General features: G+C 39.4%; 1 protein-coding gene across 1 annotated transcript in view; it reads right to left on the reverse strand.

The window, feature by feature from the left end:
- Positions 1–630: 630 nt before the first annotated feature.
- Positions 631–21,442, reverse strand: part of LOC139460756 (fibroblast growth factor receptor 3-like) — a 56,666-nt gene continuing 35,854 nt past the window's right edge. The window contains exons 11-21 of the mRNA XM_071242228.1: positions 18,912–19,031; positions 11,869–12,168; positions 10,827–10,960; positions 7,534–7,599; positions 6,802–6,970; positions 5,547–5,657; positions 4,390–4,655; positions 3,052–3,174; positions 2,661–2,772; positions 1,880–1,976; positions 631–817 (exon numbers count right to left, since the gene is read on the reverse strand). Coding sequence (XP_071098329.1) covers positions 631–817; positions 1,880–1,976; positions 2,661–2,772; positions 3,052–3,174; positions 4,390–4,655; positions 5,547–5,657; positions 6,802–6,970; positions 7,534–7,599; positions 10,827–10,960; positions 11,869–12,168; positions 18,912–19,031 — 1,685 coding nt within the window. The remainder of the gene's footprint in view (positions 818–1,879; positions 1,977–2,660; positions 2,773–3,051; positions 3,175–4,389; positions 4,656–5,546; positions 5,658–6,801; positions 6,971–7,533; positions 7,600–10,826; positions 10,961–11,868; positions 12,169–18,911; positions 19,032–21,442) is intronic.

Genomic DNA, 21,442 nt, shown 5'->3' on the forward strand with positions numbered 1-21,442 from the left:
TCTACCACTTTTGAAGACACACTACTGCTTACAGTCAATAGGTATACCATTTTATTTGGATTCAAAAGCAAACTGAACCAACTGTTCTATACGTTTCACGAATGCTGCCAGATTGTGTCACGTGTACGATCCTGTGGAATATGGACGCCTGCTAGTGCTCGCCAAGTTCCTGCAAGTCTTGTAGTGCATACTGATGCTTGTGTCCATGACATCCTAGTTGGTGTGTCTTATATCATCACATGTTGCTTTTATTGTTACATTCATAAAAGAAATAATGTTTCGTTGAAATAATTTGAAATTAGCTATCAACGTTCGAATACTAATGATTAAGACCCGAGAAGATCTGGGGTAGAATAGGTCTTCAGCAACCAAAGCTTGCCGTAAAAGTCAACTATGCTTGTCGTAAGAAGCGACTAATGGGATCGGGTGGTCAGGCTCGCTGACTTGGTTGATGCATGTCAACTTATCTCAATTGCGTGGATCGATGCTCATGATGTCAATCCCTGGATCATAACCAAACAACCAATTATTTATCATTTGGTTATTCGACATGACAAATATTTCATCAACTAACTAGTAACCAGTTGTGTCATTATGTATACACTGACATCATCTTCTGACGCCGCTGTCTCAAACTTTTTCCTCCGCGACGTCCATGCCGCCCATGTCGATGACGTCGTAGATGTTGACGTCAAAGTTGCTGAGCTGAACATACTCGGCCTCCTCCTCCAGGTGCCCCTCGATGGTGTCCGCCAGGTCGGAGAAGGTGGGTCTGTCCCCGGGGTGGGACCGCCAGCACTGTGTCATCAGCTTGTACCTGTGGGGAAGGGAATTACAGAACATGGGTACCAGCGAATCTCCATAGCAACACCAGAACAGGTGCCAAGAACCCTGGCCCAATGCTGGACGTCAAAGGGGAAATAATTTCGGTAATGACGAATATACAAAGGGCTTGAAAATAATAATAAAATTACAGTGAGAGAACTCAACATCATGAAAACCCGTAAGGTTGCGTAAGTGTTCCACCCAGACACTGCCTTTAAGGTAGAATAGGTTTTCAGCAACCCATGCTTGCCGTAAAAGGTGACGATACTTGTCGTAAAAGGCGACTAACGGGATCGGGTGGTAAGGCTCGCTGACTTGGTTGATGTATGTCATCGATCCCAATTGCGTGGATCGATGCTCATGATATCAATCACTGGATTGTCTGGTCATGACTCGATTATTTACAGACCGCCGTCATATAGCTGGAATATTGCTGAGTGCGGCGTTAGAAAACCAACCAACCAACCAACCAACCAACCAACACTGCCTTTAAGAATGGAGAAGAAGAGCTGGTCTTCAAAACGTCCAAACAAAAGTTCTAAAATACTATACCCACAACAGCATTGTCTCTTTTAGAATCGGATTCCTCGTTGAGATAGCTCACAAACAATATGAATACTTGGCAAAATGAACGAAACATGAACTTAACAAGGCCAAGCTTACTGCAAGGTGTGCATTTATCGTGAGAACCTTTGTGTCCCAAAACAGTTTCACTTGATTTCCTTTTTCTTCTCACCAGTGACAAAAACGATGTCCGCTGCAATTCCCTATTTTGAGTTGTACCAAATGTTGCCGTGTTTCTTTTCGGTTAACAATTGACTTGCCTTTGATTGTGTTTGTGACGGGTGCCATCGGTGGTACAGGATAGGCTCACCTTTTCGTGAACACTTGGTATCATTACTATTTGATAGTGATTCATAAACACATGCTCATGATATAGTCGGAATCATCCAATCGTCTCTGCTTTATGCAGAGATTTTTATTGGACATCGAAAGGGTTTTGTCGCTTCATTTACACCTGTTGATACAAACTTCTACTTCACATTAAACTTACACATGCTCCGAACAGTAGTCCGGCTTCTCCAGCCTCTTTCCTTCTGTGACCGACATCATCACCTGCCGGGCACTCTGACCCGAGTATGGACTGGCTCCTGGTGAACGATGGGCAGAAAAGGTTTGAGTATATTTTTACGCCGCGTTTAGCAATATATCAGTATGGGGACTTCACATATGGTACCCATGTGGGAATTTGAAACCAGGCCACTGTATGACGAGATATCGCTTTCACAACAGCCCCCCCCCCCCCCCCCCCCCCCCCCCCCTCCCGAACAGGTCCAGAAATAACATCTATTTAATTATCAAAATTAAGCATATTGTCATTAACAATTTGTAACGAAACATAAATACACCTACAATATTGAATGAGTGACTTGGAATAACACCCCAACGAACACTATTTCAGTTATATCACGGCATGTCAGCTAGTTTTTCCAGAATGCGATCCTGTGATCAACGGATTATTGCATGGTTGAGGGCAAATCTGTAAGAAATTGTGGCACCTTCTAACACTGGCCCATCGTGCATCCCTTAAGGGAATAATAAAAAGTGTACGTTGACAAGTGCCAACAAAAACACTTCTTCTTTGTAGCTAACTCATCATTGCATGGTTGAGGGACGCAGATCTGTACAAGGAATTGTGTGACCATTGAACATTTGGCCATCGGGCATCTCTTAAGTGCGCTCTGAAAAAGTTGACGTGATCTTGGTCGTGGGGAACGATCTTTCCAGCTCTCTTTCTCATCCCTCATCTAGATGTAGCCAGGATGTTCACTTACCAAGGGTGACAATCTCCCAGAGAAGAACCCCGTAGGACCACACGTCGGACTTGAGAGTGTACAGCCGGTCTGTCAGAGACTCGGGGGGCATCCAGCGTATTGGGAGGGGGCCCTGAACACACCAGAGATGGTAATAAGACTTTAGTTATGGTGGAACACATGGGATGAAGAGAGCGTCGTGAACATACCAGTATTGACAACAAGTTATGGGGACATGGTAAAAGAGTCATTTCGTATTTACTATCTTTGATCTGAAAAACAAGTTGCTAAACATTTCAGTACAAATCTCTCATTTGTCTCTGTTCTGTTTTGGGGCATGCGCCTCATATCATGTGTCCCAGAACGTGTCCGTCTGGTTTTATATTTGCCTAAAATTCTTCCATATGCCTACCATTGTCGATACTTCATATTCGTCACTCCCCTCCATGTCACGTGACAGCCCAAAGTCAGAAATCTTGCAGACATTCCCTAGTCCGAGTAGAACATTCCTGGCAGCCAAATCTCTGTGAATTATCTGTGAAGAACGTCAACATGAAATTTAACAAACCATAAATAACACTCTTGACATAATTAGGGTTAATGCTGACGACATATGTGTTTGAACACCTTACTGACCTAAATATGTGAGGCTATTGCTCCATGGACCATCATATGTGGCTGATACGGGACACCTTACTGACCTAAATATATGAGGTTATTGCTCTATGGACGAACATATGTGACTGATACGGGACACCTTACTGACCTAAATATATGAGGTTATTGCTCCATGGACCAACATATGTGACTGATACGGGACACCTTACTGACCTAAATATATGAGGTTATTGCTCCATGGACCAACATATGTGACTGATACGGTACACCTTACTGGACTAAATATATGAGGTTGTTGCTCCATGGACCATCATATGTGACTGATACAGTACACCTTAACGACCTAAATATATGAGGTTATTGCTCCATGGACCATCATATGTGACTGAAACGCGACACCTTACTGACCTAAATATATGAGGTTATTGCTCCATGGACCAACATATGTGGCTGATACGGTACACCTTACTGACCTAAATATATGACGTTATTGCTCCATGGACCAACATATGTGACTGAAACGGGACACCTTACTGACCTAAATATATGAGGTTATTGCTCCGTGGACCAACATATGTGACTGATACGGGACACCTTACTGACCTAAATATATGAGGTTATTGCTCCATGGACGAACATATGTGACTGATACGGTACACCTTACTCACCTAAATATATGAGGTTATTGCTCCATGGACCAACATATGTGACTGATACGGTACACCTTACTCACCTAAATATATGAGGTTATTGCTCCATGGACCAACATATGTGACTGAAAGGCGACACCTTACTGACCTAAGTATGTGAGGTTATTGCTCTATGGACCATCATATGTGACTGAAACCGGACACCTTACTGACCTAAATATGTGAGGTTATTGCTCCATGGACCATCATATGTGACTGATACGGTACACCTTACTGACCTAAATATATGAGGTTAATACCCGACTGGTCAACATATGGGGGGTTAATACAATGCATTTTAGTGGCTAAACTTTGTAAGGTTAACACGTGATATTTAATTGTTACACCTCTATGTCAAGATACCGAGACTGATTATATTATGGATACACCTCAATTGAGTTCAAAAGTGTATACAATTAAGAAATTGAAAATGAAAATCATACATTATGCGAGGCAACATGCGCCATGCCCTTTGCTATCTGCAGCGCAAAAGAGGACAAGTCACGTGATGACAATAGATTCATCTGTCCCGAGTCATCATGTCCCTCAGACTTCTGTCCTCCACCATCCTCTGTACTTTCTTCTCTCTCTCCACTGACTCCTTCACCCGTCCCCTCTTCATCCTCCTCCACCTTCTGGGGACGCCTTTTTCTCAAGAACTGAAGAAGATTTCCCCCAGGCACGTATTCCATGATCAGCAGAGTTGGCTCTGTACATGTACACGTACAGTAAACTACGGTTATACCGAACTCAAAGGGACTACAGTAAACTACGGTTATACCGAACTCAAAGGGACCACTAATTTAAGTTCGTTATAACCGTAGTTCGTTATAAGCATATATACAGCAAAACGAGAGCAAATAGTCGGACAAAAAAGAAGTTCGTTATATCCGTCAGTTCATTATAAGCGTGTTCGTTATAAACGTAGTTTACTGTATTTAAGTTTGTTTGGCGTCTTTATGGAAGCAATCGTTTGAATATGTAGATGAAAGAGCAAGCCATTCAGAGCTCTACTTGAACTACTGTGATAAATAAAGGGGACGGTCGGGTAGCCTAGTGGTTAAAGCGTTGAACTTCGCTCGTCACGCCGAAGCCCCGGGTTCGATTCCTGACATTGGTACAATATGTGAAGCCCATTTCTGGGCTCCCGCCGTGATATTGCTGGAATATTGCTAAAAGCGGCGTGAAACAGTACTCACTCACTCACTCACTCACTGTGATAAAGCGTTCAATGGACAAAGGAATGAAACAATCCTTGTTACCATTAGACATTGAGAAAATTGTAATTGCTCACGACAGCTGTTCATCTTGCTTTATTGGTTTTAACAAGGCATAGACAAGAACAGATATTTTTTTTATAGTTATTTCACTCTTTGACAATGCTCACGTTCTATTACTTTGACAAATTTTTACCGCGGTCTGTCAAAGATGGACAATGAGACAGAGATATCATGCCTGCTGCGGGCAAACCAGTGTGGTCATGGAACCATGAAGTCGGAGTATGACCCAATGCTAGTTCACTCAGAGAACAGGTGCGAGTTGCTTTGGACTACATACACGCGGCAACCACAACACGTCCTCGACAGCGACGTGTTCGTACCTGATGATGCCACATAGCTGAGGTAGGTGACGACGTTGATATGCCGGGGGACCTTCCTCATGATGACCATCTCGTGGTAGAGGTTCTCCTTCTCAGCGTCCGTTGCTATGTCTGTATGACGGTAACATTATGTTTAACATTCAAATTAACGCCATGCTTATGATATGGGTGAGATAAGAAACGTATCACAATTAAGTTATAGAATCCGGGATGACTTTACTATTCTATTGTCTCAATATGTTGAATATGTTTCTTTCCACCTGTCATTCTCTGCAGAACCGTGAAGATCCGGCTTAGAATAGGTCTTCAGGAATCCATGCTTGTCGTATAAGGCGACTATGCTTGTCGTAAAAGGCGACTAACGGGATCGGGTGGTCAGGCTCGCTGATTTGGTTGATTCATGTCATCGATCTCAATTGCGTGGATCGATACTCATGATGTCAATCACTGGATTGCCTTGTCCAGACTCGATTATTTACAAAACGCCGTCATATAGCTGGAATATTGCTGAGTGCGGCGTTTAACTACAAACCAACCAACCAATCATTCACTGCATGGCCGAGCTCACTGGATGTCATTTCGAGTTTCATAAGCATCTCAGTTTTGTCTCGAGTCTTCACCACAATGAAAATGACCCAAGGAACATCACCCTCCACAATGTATAACACAAGTTGGGTCATAGAACAACAGTTACAGTTTGGAACTAAAGCTGTACTTCATAACATCTAAGCAACTCAGCCCAACACTCACACACCCAAACATCCACTCACCCCAACAGATCCAGAAAACCCAATCAAACCTCACACACACACACCCTAGATTTCCAGTCTCCCAGATATGCCCTCTCTGTGTCAATTTATAGTTTCCGTGAAGATTTAAATGTAACTCTCAGTAATATGAAAAGAGGGTATTCTGTGTCAATTTATAGTTTCCGTGATGATTTAAATGTAACTCTCAGTAATATGAAAAGAGAGCATTCTGTGTCAATTTATAGTTTCCGTAATGATTTAAATGTAACTCTCAGTAATATGAAAAGAGGGTAATCTATGTCAATTTATAGTTTCCGTAAAGATTTAAATGTAACTCTCAGTAATATGAAAAGAGGGTATTCTATGCCATCTATTGCACTCAAACGTGAGCTACTTGTATTGAAAGGCATATGACTTAGAAGATAGACTCAAATGAGTTTAACACACCAATGCCTTTATAGGCCAAAAATTAATGTAAGAGGGTACTTCTTGTTGTCTATGCTGACCTTTGCACATCTTGACCGCGACCAGGTCCCACTTTCCGGTTCCGGCAACATCCAGCGCTTCCGCCTTCATCACCTTCCCAAAATTCCCCTCGCCAAGTGTGTCCAGGAAGTGAAGTCGATCTATGGGAAACTCGTCACTATAGGCGGGGAACTTGACGTAGCGGGAAGCCTGGTGTGGCGGAGAAGAAGTGGATGGATATTAACATGTACGTGGCTTAGTTGTACGTCGTTCAGAAAAGAAATAAGTCTTTGTCCGCGAGCATGAAGTTACTTGAACATGTTTAAAAGTGTGAGTTTATTGTCACATATGAGAATGAATATGTTGAATCTCAAGAAATTAAAAAACATTCGTCAACATCATTGCTTCATTTTTCCAGTATACTGTGAACAATCAACGTTTGTATGACAATAATTGTTCTTGAACAGGGTCAGATATGGTCGGTATGATCATTTCGCCTTACAGGAAACTGAAAATCGTATAAACTTCTAGTCTAACCCCAAAAGCACGATTCAGACAAAACAATCGAGGATAATTTCAGCACAATTGTTTTTTGTGTGATTCTTGTTTAATCGGTGCCAAATGGAATCTGTTTCGGCAGATAATCGAGACTGGTTATTCACTTGCGTTGCCGTTAATATTTAACAGGCATATGAAGGTTTGAAGCCGAAGCATTATCTTTGACGAAGCCGCAATCGCATCTACTGAGACCCCTTGAATAACAACACACTTACGTGATTATACTTTGCCAGTTCAAGACGAAACTTGATCGATTGTTCCATCTTACGCTTCCGCCATTTCTGAAACGTAATTAATCAACATAAACAAGCTCTCGATCTCTAAGCCCTGGAATTTCAAAGCCATCTTAAAGTAATCCTTGTCCTATCGTGGCGTATAGAAGTCATATAAAAAAGTGTCATTGATTACATATCTTTGATCGCGGGATACAAATAAAAAAATCGTTCTGCGAAGAAATGGTAAGATTCAGTTAGAGGCAATACAGTGTCAAGTGAAAGTGGTAGATCTGAAACTGTAAAACAATTGAAGGTTGGAACTTTGTTTTGTCGTCTCGCTCCTTTGGTTTTCGCCCTAATCAGCTGAACGCCTGTGGTAGGAGTGAGTGAGTGAGTAAGGTTTTATGCCGCGCCTGTGGTAGGAAAGAAATAATTTTCAAAGAAGGGTTAAACCATTACCACCTCACTTCATCATATGTGTCTTGGTTTATTACCACGATACTTGTGATCGTGGGTTTCACTGAAGTGATAAACGTCTAAGTGAGTGAGTGAGTGAGTGAGTATGGTTTTACGCCGCTTTTAGCAATATTCCAGCAATATCACGGCGGGGGACACCAGAAATGGGCTTCACACATTTTACACATGTCAGGAATCGAACCCGGGTCTTCGGCGTGACGAGCGAACGCTTTACCACTAGGCTACCCGACCGCCCCGATAAACGTCTAAGACCTGAATAACGTTGGGCTTTTCTCCCACTTCAAGCTGATATACTGATTACAAACGTGAATATTGTTCGGTGTTATACCCAACTCACTCATTCACTTAACCGAGTGGTATTAGCTGCTACAAACTTTTAAAGAAACCAGACATGTGTCACGAAGAAGTAACTTGGAAGTTTTCCTCATTATTTTTGTATTAACAGCTTTCAAGCGAAGATGGAAGAAACAGATATTGGCGCTGTATAAAAGTGAACGTTTAGTGGTAATTGTAAATTGTACATAAATTATAATGTCATCTCAAAGACAGCAATGAAAACAGGAATAATTTGTTGTTTGTCTGTTTGTTTGTTTGTTTGTTTGTTTGTTTGTTTGTTTGTTGTTTAAGGTCGCACTCAACAATACTCCACCCACATGACGTTGGTCTGTAAATAATCAAGTCTGGACCAGGCAATCCAGTGATTGATATCATAAGCATCGATCCACGCAATTCGGATGCGATGACATGCATCAACCAAGTCAGCGTGCCCGACCACCCGACCCCGTTAGTCGCCTCTTACGACAAGCAAAGTTTTAAAGAAAACATGGAATGAAAACAGCAATGAAAACAGGAATGAAATGTGTAAGGGAAATTGGAGAATTTATTTATTGCACAATTTGTGTTCCTAGCGTCCATACTAACCGTGGTTGATATAATAATAGATGAACGAACTGCCATTTCAATAAAACCCCTTGCATTTTGGGTGACCCATCAACACAACTGTCGGGGGCACGGGTGGCCCAGTCGTCTAAGGCACCGCGATTCGCTGTGCAGAGTTGCGTCCCTTGGGCATGCCAGAAACCTATGATTGTGGGTTCGAATCCCGGTTCGCCCCGATTATGTTTCGGGGTTTGTCAGCACCATACCCGTGCTTGTGGGTTTCACCGAAGTGGTAAACGTCTGAGACCTGCATCACTTCGGGCTTTCCTCCCACATTAAGCTGACACGCCGTGATATAACTGGAATACTTTTAAAAGCGGCGTTAAACCCAACTCACTCACTCACTCAACACAACAGTCAGACAAACATCTTCCTCATCCATACTGTGAAATGTTTGTGAGTGAGACCATTTCCTTGATTTCTTAGGGTGCTACCAGTAACGCCCGACTCTTTTATATTCTCCTTCTTTAAAATAAATTAAAAGAAATAGCTGGGTTTGTCACAGAAACTGCCAGCCATAAAAATTACATTGTTGTTCCTAAAATATAATCTGGCTCATAGATTGAAATAAAACAAGCGTATAGTCGACGAAGTCATCTATATCCCCCGCCCATTTTAACACGTTATCTCTTAGCCCATGTCAAAAGAGCGGAAATGGAAATTCTAAAATAGACATTTCTAAAAATCCTTAATATCACCAATGGCACCAGATCAGTATGTGCTTTATATATAAACATGCACTGTTTGGCAAGGAAATAGTTAACGGTTTATTTGTTATACTCCATAAGTGAACCAACCCTATATTAAAACTTAAATCCGGCTTGTTGCCATGGAAACGTAAAAAATAAAAATTCCTAAAATTCCTAAATAGCAAAAGGCATCAGTTCAGTATGTGTCTGGTAGACATGCGAAGTTTTGTAAGAAAGTATTGAATGGGTTTTGAGTTATGCTCCGGAAACGAACTCTACCCTTAAGAACCTAAGTCCAACTTGTTGCCATGGAAACATACAAAATAAATATTTATGAAATGCAAAAGGCACCAGTTCAGTATGTGCCTGGTAGACATGCAAAGTTTTGTAAGAAGGTATTTAACAGTTTTTGAGTTACGCTCCGGAAATGAAAACCACCCTCAGAGAACCTAAGTCCAACTTATTGCCATGGAAACGTAAAAAAAATAAAAAAATAAAAAATCCTAAATAGCAAAAGGCACCAGTTCAGCATGAGTCTGATACACATGCAAAGTTTCGTAGAGAAATATTTAACAGTTTCTGAGTTATGCCCCGGAAACTATTTCGGGACGCACACACACACACACGCACACACGGACGCACGGACGGACGGACGAAACCCATTTCAATATCCCCCGCCTACTTCGTTGGGGCAGGGGATAAACATATATCCGGTTCTGTAGCTGTAAATGACGACGTGCAAAACAACTGGTATCTTGTGAATGAGTGTTTATTGTGTAATGTTACTAAGAATAGCCTTCCTAAAGTGAAGGAGTGAGTGAGTTGGGTTTAACGCCGCTTTTAACAGTATTCCAGTTATCACGGTGTCAGCTTAATGTGGGAGGAAAGACCCAAGTGATGCAGGTCTCAGACGTTTACCACTTCGGTGAAACCAACGAGCACGGGTATGGTGCTGACAAACCTCGAAACATAATCGGGGCGAACCGGGATTCGAACCCACAATCATAGGTTTCTGGCGTGCCCAAGGGACGCAACTCTGCACAGCGAATCGCGGCGCCTTAGACGACTGGGCCACCCGTGCCCCCTCCTTCCTAAAGCTCGGGCCCAGGTTACACTTGAACCTTCAGCGCGACATGTCCAACCCCCCGTTTCTGTGACACTCCGGAGTTGTACAACACACACTGTTACCTTCTTTATCCACTCCCTTTCCTTGTACACGATGCCGAGTGCCATGAGGAAAGCCACCACTGTCACTAATCCAAGGATCTCGCCCAGGTAATAGTTCCTCTCAAAAGGACCTTGTGTCTCCAGATGAAGTTCATCTGTACAAAGGTTTCAGGAATTACAATTGCATTTGTTTATGGTGCAACGGAACGGATCAGCTATCAAAGGATTAGACCAGTGAATATCCGTGTAGAGAATAGGTCTTCAGCAACCCATGCTTGCCGTAAAAGGCGACTATGCTTGTCGTAAGAGGCGACTAACGGGATCGGGTGGTCAGGCTCGCTGACTTGGGTGATGCATGTCATCGATCCCAATTGCGTGGATCCATACTCATGATGCTAATCACTGGACTGTCTGGTCCAGACTCGAGTATTTACAGACCGACTTCATATCGCTAGAATATTGCTGAATGCAGCGTTAAACAACAAATCAAACCAAAACCAAAACTATCAAAGGATCAAGACATTAAGTTAAATTCTAGCATCGATTAGAAAATGAATTATAATTATTTGTCTGAAAATTCCAACAAATATTTATATTTGAGGAAGTTCTTTTTTTCGCTTTTAGTTTTAATGAGTTGGGATTTGGGTTTGGTCGGTGGTTGTGTCATTTTCAGTCTAACAGAACAACGCCCCCTCTAAATATCAAATGGTCAGTCCCATGTGTAAAAAGCATTCCTGTGTATGAGCTATTATGACTCTCGTTTCCGACCTCGCGCTTTATTTATGATTTTGAGCTTAAGAAGATTTTGTTTCTTTGTTAGTTGTTTAACGCTTTATCCGGCAATATTTCGGCCAGATGACGGAGATCTGCAAATAATCGAGACATGACCGGCAAATCCACTGATGGACACCATGAACATCGATCGACACACTTGGGATACGATGGCATGCAATTAATCAACTCATCGAGCCTGATCGATTAATTCGATTTTTACAACAAGCATAGGTTGCCGGGGATCTATATTCTTACTCGGAATCCTCACGGACAAAATTCAAATACTTACCATTTGACCTCCGTGTAACATAAAAGCTTATGCTTCTGTCTTCATACTTATTACGGACTCTGAATATGTATGTTCCAAGTAACGACTCCCATGCAGTACCGTTGCTAATACGTTTGAGAATGTTTGAAGTTTCCCCTTTTAGAGTCGCAGCAAAGACATCGTTTTCGGGAATATGTTCCCAAGACAATCTGTTTTCCACTGATGGGTCTGTAGCGAGAACAACGGGCAACGCAATGCTGGGATTCTCAGCCGTGATCGTGATGTTTGCTGTGTCTGTACCAATATTGATCGACATTGGTTCTGAAAAGAGGGAAGGTTTCGCTTTCAATAAGTCCACACCTCTCAGTGTCCCTCTCTTAAGTACAAAAACAATGCAAGAGTGAGTGAGTGAGTTGGGTTTAACGCCGCTTTTAACATTATTCCAGTTATATCACGGCATGTCAGCTTAATGTGGGAGGAAAGCCCGAAGTGATGCAGGTCTCAGACGTTTACCACTTCGGAGAAACCCATGAGCACGGGTATGGTGCTGACAAACCTAGAAACATATTTGGGGCGAACCGGGATTCGAACTCACAATCATAGGTTTCTCCCGTGCCCAAGGGACGCAACTCAGCACAGCGAATCGCGGCGCCTCAGACGACTGGGCCACCCGTGCCCCTAACAATGCAAGAGAATGACTACTTTTGATTTTCTATCTTCAAAGAAAAAGAGTGCTATAATGTAGAAGAATATTACAGACGTTTTTGCCTTTGGGTATAATAGATACATTTTGAAATATGTAAATGTTGTACATATAAAGTAAATATGCACTTGATTTCATTAATGTATTATAAAAGCATATAAGGAAATTTACATATTAAAATAAACACACAATATCACAATATTATCGATGGCATGAAACGTTTGCAGTTTGGGGGAGTATGTCACCTCCGGGGCCCCAAACATCCTTCAGCCCCATTCCCCAAAGCTATCTTACCGCTAATATTTCACACTTAACATTGGCTTAAACTAGTGTTAGCGATACGATCCTATACTTAACGCTAATATCCCACATATACTAACACTAGTTTTAGCGATAAGATCCCAAACTTATAATATACTTACACTGTTCTTAACGCTAATATCTCACACTTAACATAGGCTTACACTAGTTTTAGTGATAAGATCCCACATGTATAATATACTAACACTATTCTTAACGCTAATATCTCACACTTAACATAGGCTTACACTAGTTTTAGTGATAAGATCCCACATGTATAATATACTAACACTATTCTTAACGCTAATATCTCACACTTAACATTGGCTTACACTAGTTTTAGTGATAAGATCCCACATGTATAATATACTAACACTATTCTTAACGCTAATATCTCACACTTAACATTGGCTTACACTAGTTTTAGTGATAAGATCCCACATGTATAATATACTAACACTATTCTTAACGCTAACATTGGCTTACACTAGTTTTAGCGATAAGATCCGACATGTATAATATACTTACACTATTCTTAACGCTAATATATCACACTTAACATTGGCTTACACTAGTTTTAGCAATAAGATCCCACATGTATAATATACTAACACTATTCTTAACGCTAATATATCACACTTAACATTGGCTTACACTAGTTTTAGCAATAAGATCCCACATGTATAATATACTAACACTATTCTTAACGCTAATATATCACACTTAACATTGGCTTACACTAGTTTTAGCAATAAGATCCCACATGTATAATATACTAACACTATTCTTAACGCTAATATATCACACTTAACATTGGCTTACACTAGTTTTAGCAATAAGATCCCACATGTATAATATACTAACACTATTCTTAACGCTAACATTGGCTTACACTAGTTTTAGCGATAAGAACCTATGCTTATAATATACTTACACTATTCTTAACGCTAATATATCACACTTAACATTGGCTTACAATAGTTTTAGCGATAAGATCCCACATGTATAATATACTAACACTATTCTTAACGCTAATATATCACACTTAACATTGGCTTACACTAGTTTTAGCGATAAGATCCTATACTTATAATATACTAACACTATTCTTAACGCTAATATATCACACTTAACATTGGCTTACACTAGTTTTAGCAATAAGATCCCACATGTATAATATACTAACACTATTCTTAACGCTAATATATCACACTTAACATTGGCTTACACTAGTTTTAGCAATAAGATCCCACATGTATAATATACTAACACTATTCTTAACGCTAATATATCACACTTAACATTGGCTTACACTAGTTTTAGCAATAAGATCCCACATGTATAATATACTAACACTATTCTTAACGCTAATATCTCACACTTAACATTGGCTTACACTAGTTTTAGTGATAAGATCCCACATGTATAATATACTAACACTATTCTTAACGCTAACATTGGCTTACACTAGTTTTAGCGATAAGATCCGACATGTATAATATACTTACACTATTCTTAACGCTAATATATCACACTTAACATTGGCTTACACTAGTTTTAGCAACAAGATCCCACATGTATAATATACTAACACTATTCTTAACGCTAATATATCACACTTAACATTGGCTTACACTAGTTTTAGCAATAAGATCCCACATGTATAATATACTAACACTATTCTTAACGCTAATATATCACACTTAACATTGGCTTACACTAGTTTTAGCAATAAGATCCCACATGTATAATATACTAACACTATTCTTAACGCTAACATTGGCTTACACTAGTTTTAGCGATAAGATCCTATACTTATAATATACTTACACTATTCTTAACGCTAATATATCACACTTAACATTGGCTTACAATAGTTTTAGCGATAAGATCCCACATGTATAATATACTAACACTATTCTTAACGCTAATATATCACACTTAACATTGGCTTACACTAGTTTTAGCGATAAGATCCTATACTTATAATATACTAACACTATTCTTAACGCTAATATATCACACTTAACATTGGCTTACACTAGTTTTAGCAATAAGATCCCACATGTATAATATACTAACACTATTCTTAACGCTAATATATCACACTTAACATTGGCTTACACTAGTTTTAGCAATAAGATCCCACATGTATAATATACTAACACTATTCTTAACGCTAATATATCACACTTAACATTGGCGTACACTAGTTTTAGCAATAAGATCCCACATGTATAATATACTAACACTATTCTTAACGCTAATATCTCACACTTAACATTGGCTTACACTAGTTTTAGCGATAAGATCCTATACTTATAATATACTAACACTATTCTTAACGCTAATATCTCACACTTAACATTGGCTTACACTAGTTTTAGCGATAAGATCCTATACTTATAATATACTAACACTATTCTTAACGCTAATATACCACACTTAACATTGGCTTACACTAGTTTTAGCGATAAGATCCTATATTTATAATATACTAACACTATTCTTAACGCTAATATATCACACTTAACATTGGCTTACACTAGTTTTAGCGATAAGATCCTATATTTATAATATACTTACACTATTCTTAACGCTAATATCTCACACTTAACATTGGCTTACACTAGTTTTAGCAATAAGATCCCACATGTATAATATACTAACACTATTCTTAACGCTAATATCCCACACTTAACATAGGCTTACACTAGTTTTAGCAATAAGATCCCACATGTATAATATACTAACACTATTCTTAACGCTAATATCCCACACTTAACATAGGCTTACACTAGTTTTAGCAATAAGATCCCACATGTATAATATACTTAAACTATTCTTAACGCTAATATCTCACACTTAACATTGGCTTACACTAGTTTTAGTGATAAGATCCCATACTTATACTATACTAACACTATTCTTAACGCTAATATATCACACTTAACATTGGCTTACACTAGTTTTAGCGATAAGATCCTATACTTATAATATACTAACACTATTCTTAACGCTAATATATCACACTTAACATTGGCTTACACTAGTTTTAGCGATAAGATCCTATACTTATAATATACTAAAACTATTCTTAACGCTAATATATCACACTTAACATTGGCTTACACTAGTTTTAGTGATAAGATCCTATACTTATAATATACTTACACTGTTCTTAACGCTAATATCTCACACTTAACATTGGCTTACACTAGTTTTAGCGATAAGATCCTATACTTATAATATACTAACACTATTCTTAACGCTAATATATCACACTTAACATTGGCTTACACTAGTTTTAGCGATAAGATCCTATACTTATAATATACTTACACTGTTCTTAACGCTAATATCTCACACTTAACATTGGCTTACACTAGTTTTAGCGATAAGATCCTATACTTATAATATACTAACACTATTCTTAACGCTAATATATCACACTTAACATTGGCTTACACTAGTTTTAGCGATAAGATCCTATACTTATAATATACTTACACTATTCTTAACGCTAATATCTCACACTTAACATTGGCTTACAATAGTTTTAGCAATAAGATCCCACATGTATAATATACTTACACTATTCTTAACGCTAATATCCCACACTTAACATAGGCTTACACTAGTTTTAGCGATAAGATCCGACATGTACGCTAATATCCCACACTTAACATTGGCTTACACTGGTTTTAGCAATAAGATCCCACATGTATAATATACTTACACTATTTTTAACGCTAATATCCCACACTTAACATTGGCTTACACTAGTTTTAGTGATAAGATCCCGAACTTATAATATACTTACACTATTCTTAACGCTAATATATCACACTTAACATTGGCTTACACTAGTTTTAGCGATAAGATCCTATACTTATAATATACTAACACTATTCTTAACGCTAATATATCACACTTAACATTGGCTTACACTAGTTTTAGCGATAAGATCCTATACTTATAATATACTTACACTATTCTTAACGCTAATATCTCACACTTAACATTGGCTTACACTAGTTTTAGCAATAAGATCCCACATGTATAATATACTGACACTATTCTTAACGCTAATATCTCACACTTAACATTGGCTTACACTAGTTTTAGCGATAAGATCCCACATGTATAATATACTTACACTATTCTTAACGCTAATATCTCACACTTAACATTGGCTTACACTAGTTTAAGCAATAAGATCCCACATGTATAATATACTAACACTATTCTTAACGCTAATATATCACACTTAACATTGGCTTACACTAGTTTTAGCGATAAGATCCTATACTTATAATATACTTACACTATTCTTAACGCTAATATCTCACACTTAACATTGGCTTACACTAGTTTTAGCAATAAGATCCGACATGTATAATATACTAACACTATTCTTAACGCTAATATCTCACACTTAACATTGGCTTACAATAGTTTTAGCGATAAGATCCCACATGTATAATATACTTACACTATTCTTAACGCTAATATCTCACACTTAACATTGGCTTACAATAGTTTTAGTGATAAGATCCCACATGTATAATACACTTACACTATTCTTAACGCTAATATACCACACTTAACATTGGCGTACACTAGTTTTAGCAATAAGATCCCACATGTATAATATACTAACACTATTCTTAACGCTAATATATCACACTTAACATTGGCTTACACTAGTTTTAGCGATAAGATCCTATACTTATAATATACTTACACTATTCTTAACGCTAATATATCACACTTACCATAGGCTTACACTAGTTTTAGCAATAAGATCCCACATGTATAATATACTAACACTATTCTTAACGCTAATATCTCACACTTAACATTGGCATACACTAGTTTTAGCAATAAGATCCCACATGTATAATATACTTACACTATTCTTAACGCTAATATCTCACACTTAACATTGGCTTACACTAGTTTTAGCGATAAGATCCCACATGTATGATATACTTAAACTATTCTTAACGCTAATATTCCACACTTAACATAGGCTTACACTAGTTTTAGCGATAAGATCCGACATGTATAATATACTTACACTATTCTTAACGCTAATATACCACACTTAACATTGGCTTACACTAGTTTTAGCAATAAGATCCCACATGTATAATATACTTACACTATTCTTAACGCTAATATCTCACACTTAACATTGGCTTACAATAGTTTTAGCGATAAGATCTGACATGTATAATATACTTACACTATTCTTAACGCTAATATCTCACACTTAACATTGGCTTACACTAGTTTTAGCAATAAGATCCCACATGTATAATATACTTACACTATTCTTAACGCTAATATATCACACTTAACATAGGCTTACACTAGTTTTAGCGATAAGATCCCACATGTATAATATACTTACACTATTCTTAACGCTAATATACCACACTTAACATTGGCTTACACTAGTTTTAGCGATAAGATCCCACATGTATAATATACTAACTCTATACTTAACGCTAATATCTCACACTTAACATAGGCTTACACTAGTTTTAGCGATAAGATCCCACATGTATAATATACTTACACTATTCTTAAAGCTAATATCTCACACTTGACATAGCCTTAATTAGTTTTAGCGATAAGATCCCATACTTATAATATACTTACACTGTTCTTAACGCAAATATCCCACACTTAACATAGGCTTACACTAGTTTTAGTGATAAGATCCCACATGTATAATATACTTACACTATTCTTAACGCTAATATCCCACACTTAACATGGGCTTAGCCATAGTCTTTGCGCTAACATCCGTGGAACGGGACCCTAGAGTGTGAAGGGCAAGTCTGTTTAAGCAAATATTTGTCAAATATTACCCTGATAGAAACAATCGGAATCATTATTAGCATCAGCTGCCTTTGTCTTGGAATTAATGTTCTGTCATGTTTTAAACAGTTACAATTGATCAGCTGTCGTTATGAATTTGTAGCTAATATTCGTCATCACCTACACTACACAAAGCAAGCGATCCTCCTTGTTAGGAATATGGACTCACCTATGACTCGTAAATAACTGTTGAAGTACATGCTTCGGTGTTCAGATGTGGTTCTGCATTGGATGTTATGAATGTTCCTTATCCGGCTGACATTTTCGAATTCAATCATGATTCCGTTTTCTGACATCAAGGACATGGAATAGTAGCAAAGACATTAAATGACCACTGTTTATACGAAAGACGTGAACTAGAGCAACATCATTTAAATATCTTTCCATATCTACTGTTTGTGCAAAGGATGAGATATGTTAAATACCTGTTCCTCTGTCAGCATATCTTCCCGAAGCAGGGGAGTTAACTGACTGTAAAAGTCCAGTTTCCACCCTTGCCGAACTAGGCTTGTATTATGGTGTTACATTTTGGCTGGACTAACCAGTTTATGCATAGTCCAATCAAAATCGCGCAACGAAATCGAAAACCCTCCGGTTCGTAAACCCTCGTGAAGATTTCGGTCGATTGCAGGATTTGCAAAGCATGCCCACCGCCAACTCGTTGTCAACAGATATTTTTTCCAAACCTTTTCATGTTTTTAATCAAGATGCTCGCGTGAATTCATGCACTTCGCGATTTAATTATAAGACCCGTTTTATCACAATAAAGATCTTGATTATCGATCAGATCGTCTTGACTGGGCGCCGCCATTTGGTTTGAAACAAATGCAAGTGATGGAATCTGATTGGTCCATAGTTGAGGCTCAGAAGGGACATAACTCGTAATAACTACTGGTGTCGCTACGATCGAGTCCAGGAATTCAAGCCCAGTTCGGCAAGGGTGGCAACTGGATTCTCAAAGTCAGTTAACTCTCTTGCCTCGTGAAGATGCTGTCAGCATGGAACCTAGAAGACAGGGTGAGTGAGTGAGTGAGTGAGTGGTTTAACGCCACTTTGAACAGTTTTCATTTCTGTCACGGAGTTCTCAGCTGTACTGTGGGTTGATCGATTGCACTAAGGCACCGTCAGACAGTACTGATGCTCTGATCAAATTCGTCTTGATGGAATACAAATGTATTTGGATTGATGAGCTCAACGAGGTAGTCGGGAGCAATTCCAATCTGGCATTGAAAATCCACACATATCATTTTGTACTCTATCATGGCCTTTGCAGGTAGCCAATTTAAAGCTTTAAGAGGTGCAGAAGAGGTGAAGTAGGGTTTAACATGGCGGCCAAGATTCTTGCACCCATACAGCGACGCGGGCGCGCGTGCGTGTGTGCGTGCGTGCGCGCGTGCGCGCGTGCGTGTGTGCGTGTGTGTGTGTGGCTGCTTGTACTAGTCCGGACTAGTGCCGCAGTTTAACATGAACACAGTAAACTGACCTGACTCCGAGCCGACCAGTCCTTGTTTTAGCTCCTTAAAGCCGATTGCCAGGCAGGGTAATAACAAGTACCATCTTTTAACTGATATTGGTATAACGCGGCCGATGATCGAATCCCGGATCTTCCGCTCTCCGGGCGGACGCTCTACCACTGGAGCATGGAGGCGGTCAGGTGAAGAGGAGTGAAGAATGAGTGAGTGAGTGAATCAGGTTTTAGCCCGCTTTGAAAGTCTTCCAGTTATATATCGGCTTGTGAACTCAATGGGGGAGAAAAGCCCGCAGTGATGCCTGTCCCAGACATTTACCACTTTGGTGAAGTCAACGAACACGGGTAAGGTGCTGACAAACATAATCGGGGCGAACCGGGATTCGAACCCACGAACATAGGTTTCTGACGAGTTCCACGGGACTCAACTCTGCACATTGCGGCGTCTTAGACCACTGGGCCTCCCGTTCTCTGTCCCTCATCTTCGCGAGGAAAGGGAGTTACCTAAGTTTAAACGTCCAGTCTCCAGTTTTGCCGAACTAGGCTGGAATTTCTGTGCCAGATCGAAGCGCTACCAGTGGCTATTACGAGTTATGCCCCTTCTATGTCCCTCCTATTGACCAATCATATTCCACCTCTTATATAATTTCACCTGAGCACCTTGAATAAAAACAACCGGATGTCGATTGCATTACGCGATTTCGATTGGACTATGCATAGACTCGTTAGTCCAGCCAAAATATACCTGAATATTGCTGAGTGCGGCGTTAAACAACAAACAAACAAATCACTGACATGAAGGTCATAAAGCTATACAGCATGGCTTTGTCAACAAATATTTCACCTGAATCTATACAATGAAAGGGTCCTTACTTTGTTTGTGTGTTTAACGCCGCCCTCAGCAATATTCCAGCTATATGACGGCGGTCTGTGTAAATAGGCGAGTCTGGGCCAGACAATCCAGTGAACGACACCATGAGCATCGATCCACGCAAATGGGGTACGATGTCGTGCATGGAGCACGTCAGCGATCCTGACCACCCGATCCCGTTAGTCGCCTCTTACGACAAGCATGGGCTGCTGAAGATTCTGACCCGTATCTTTGCGGCTTCGAGGTCTGGACATTAATGCCATGTATGAAATGTATTCATTATGTTTGGGTAATAACTTGAGCTGACAGATAGCAATAGTGATAGGGCTGCTAATTTGTCCCCCATAAGTATATATCATTA

This window comes from Haliotis cracherodii, unplaced genomic scaffold, assembly GCF_022045235.1.
Source record: "Haliotis cracherodii isolate W230 unplaced genomic scaffold, xgHalCrac1.p SCAF_14, whole genome shotgun sequence".
NCBI classification, from domain to species: domain Eukaryota; kingdom Metazoa; phylum Mollusca; class Gastropoda; order Lepetellida; family Haliotidae; genus Haliotis; species Haliotis cracherodii.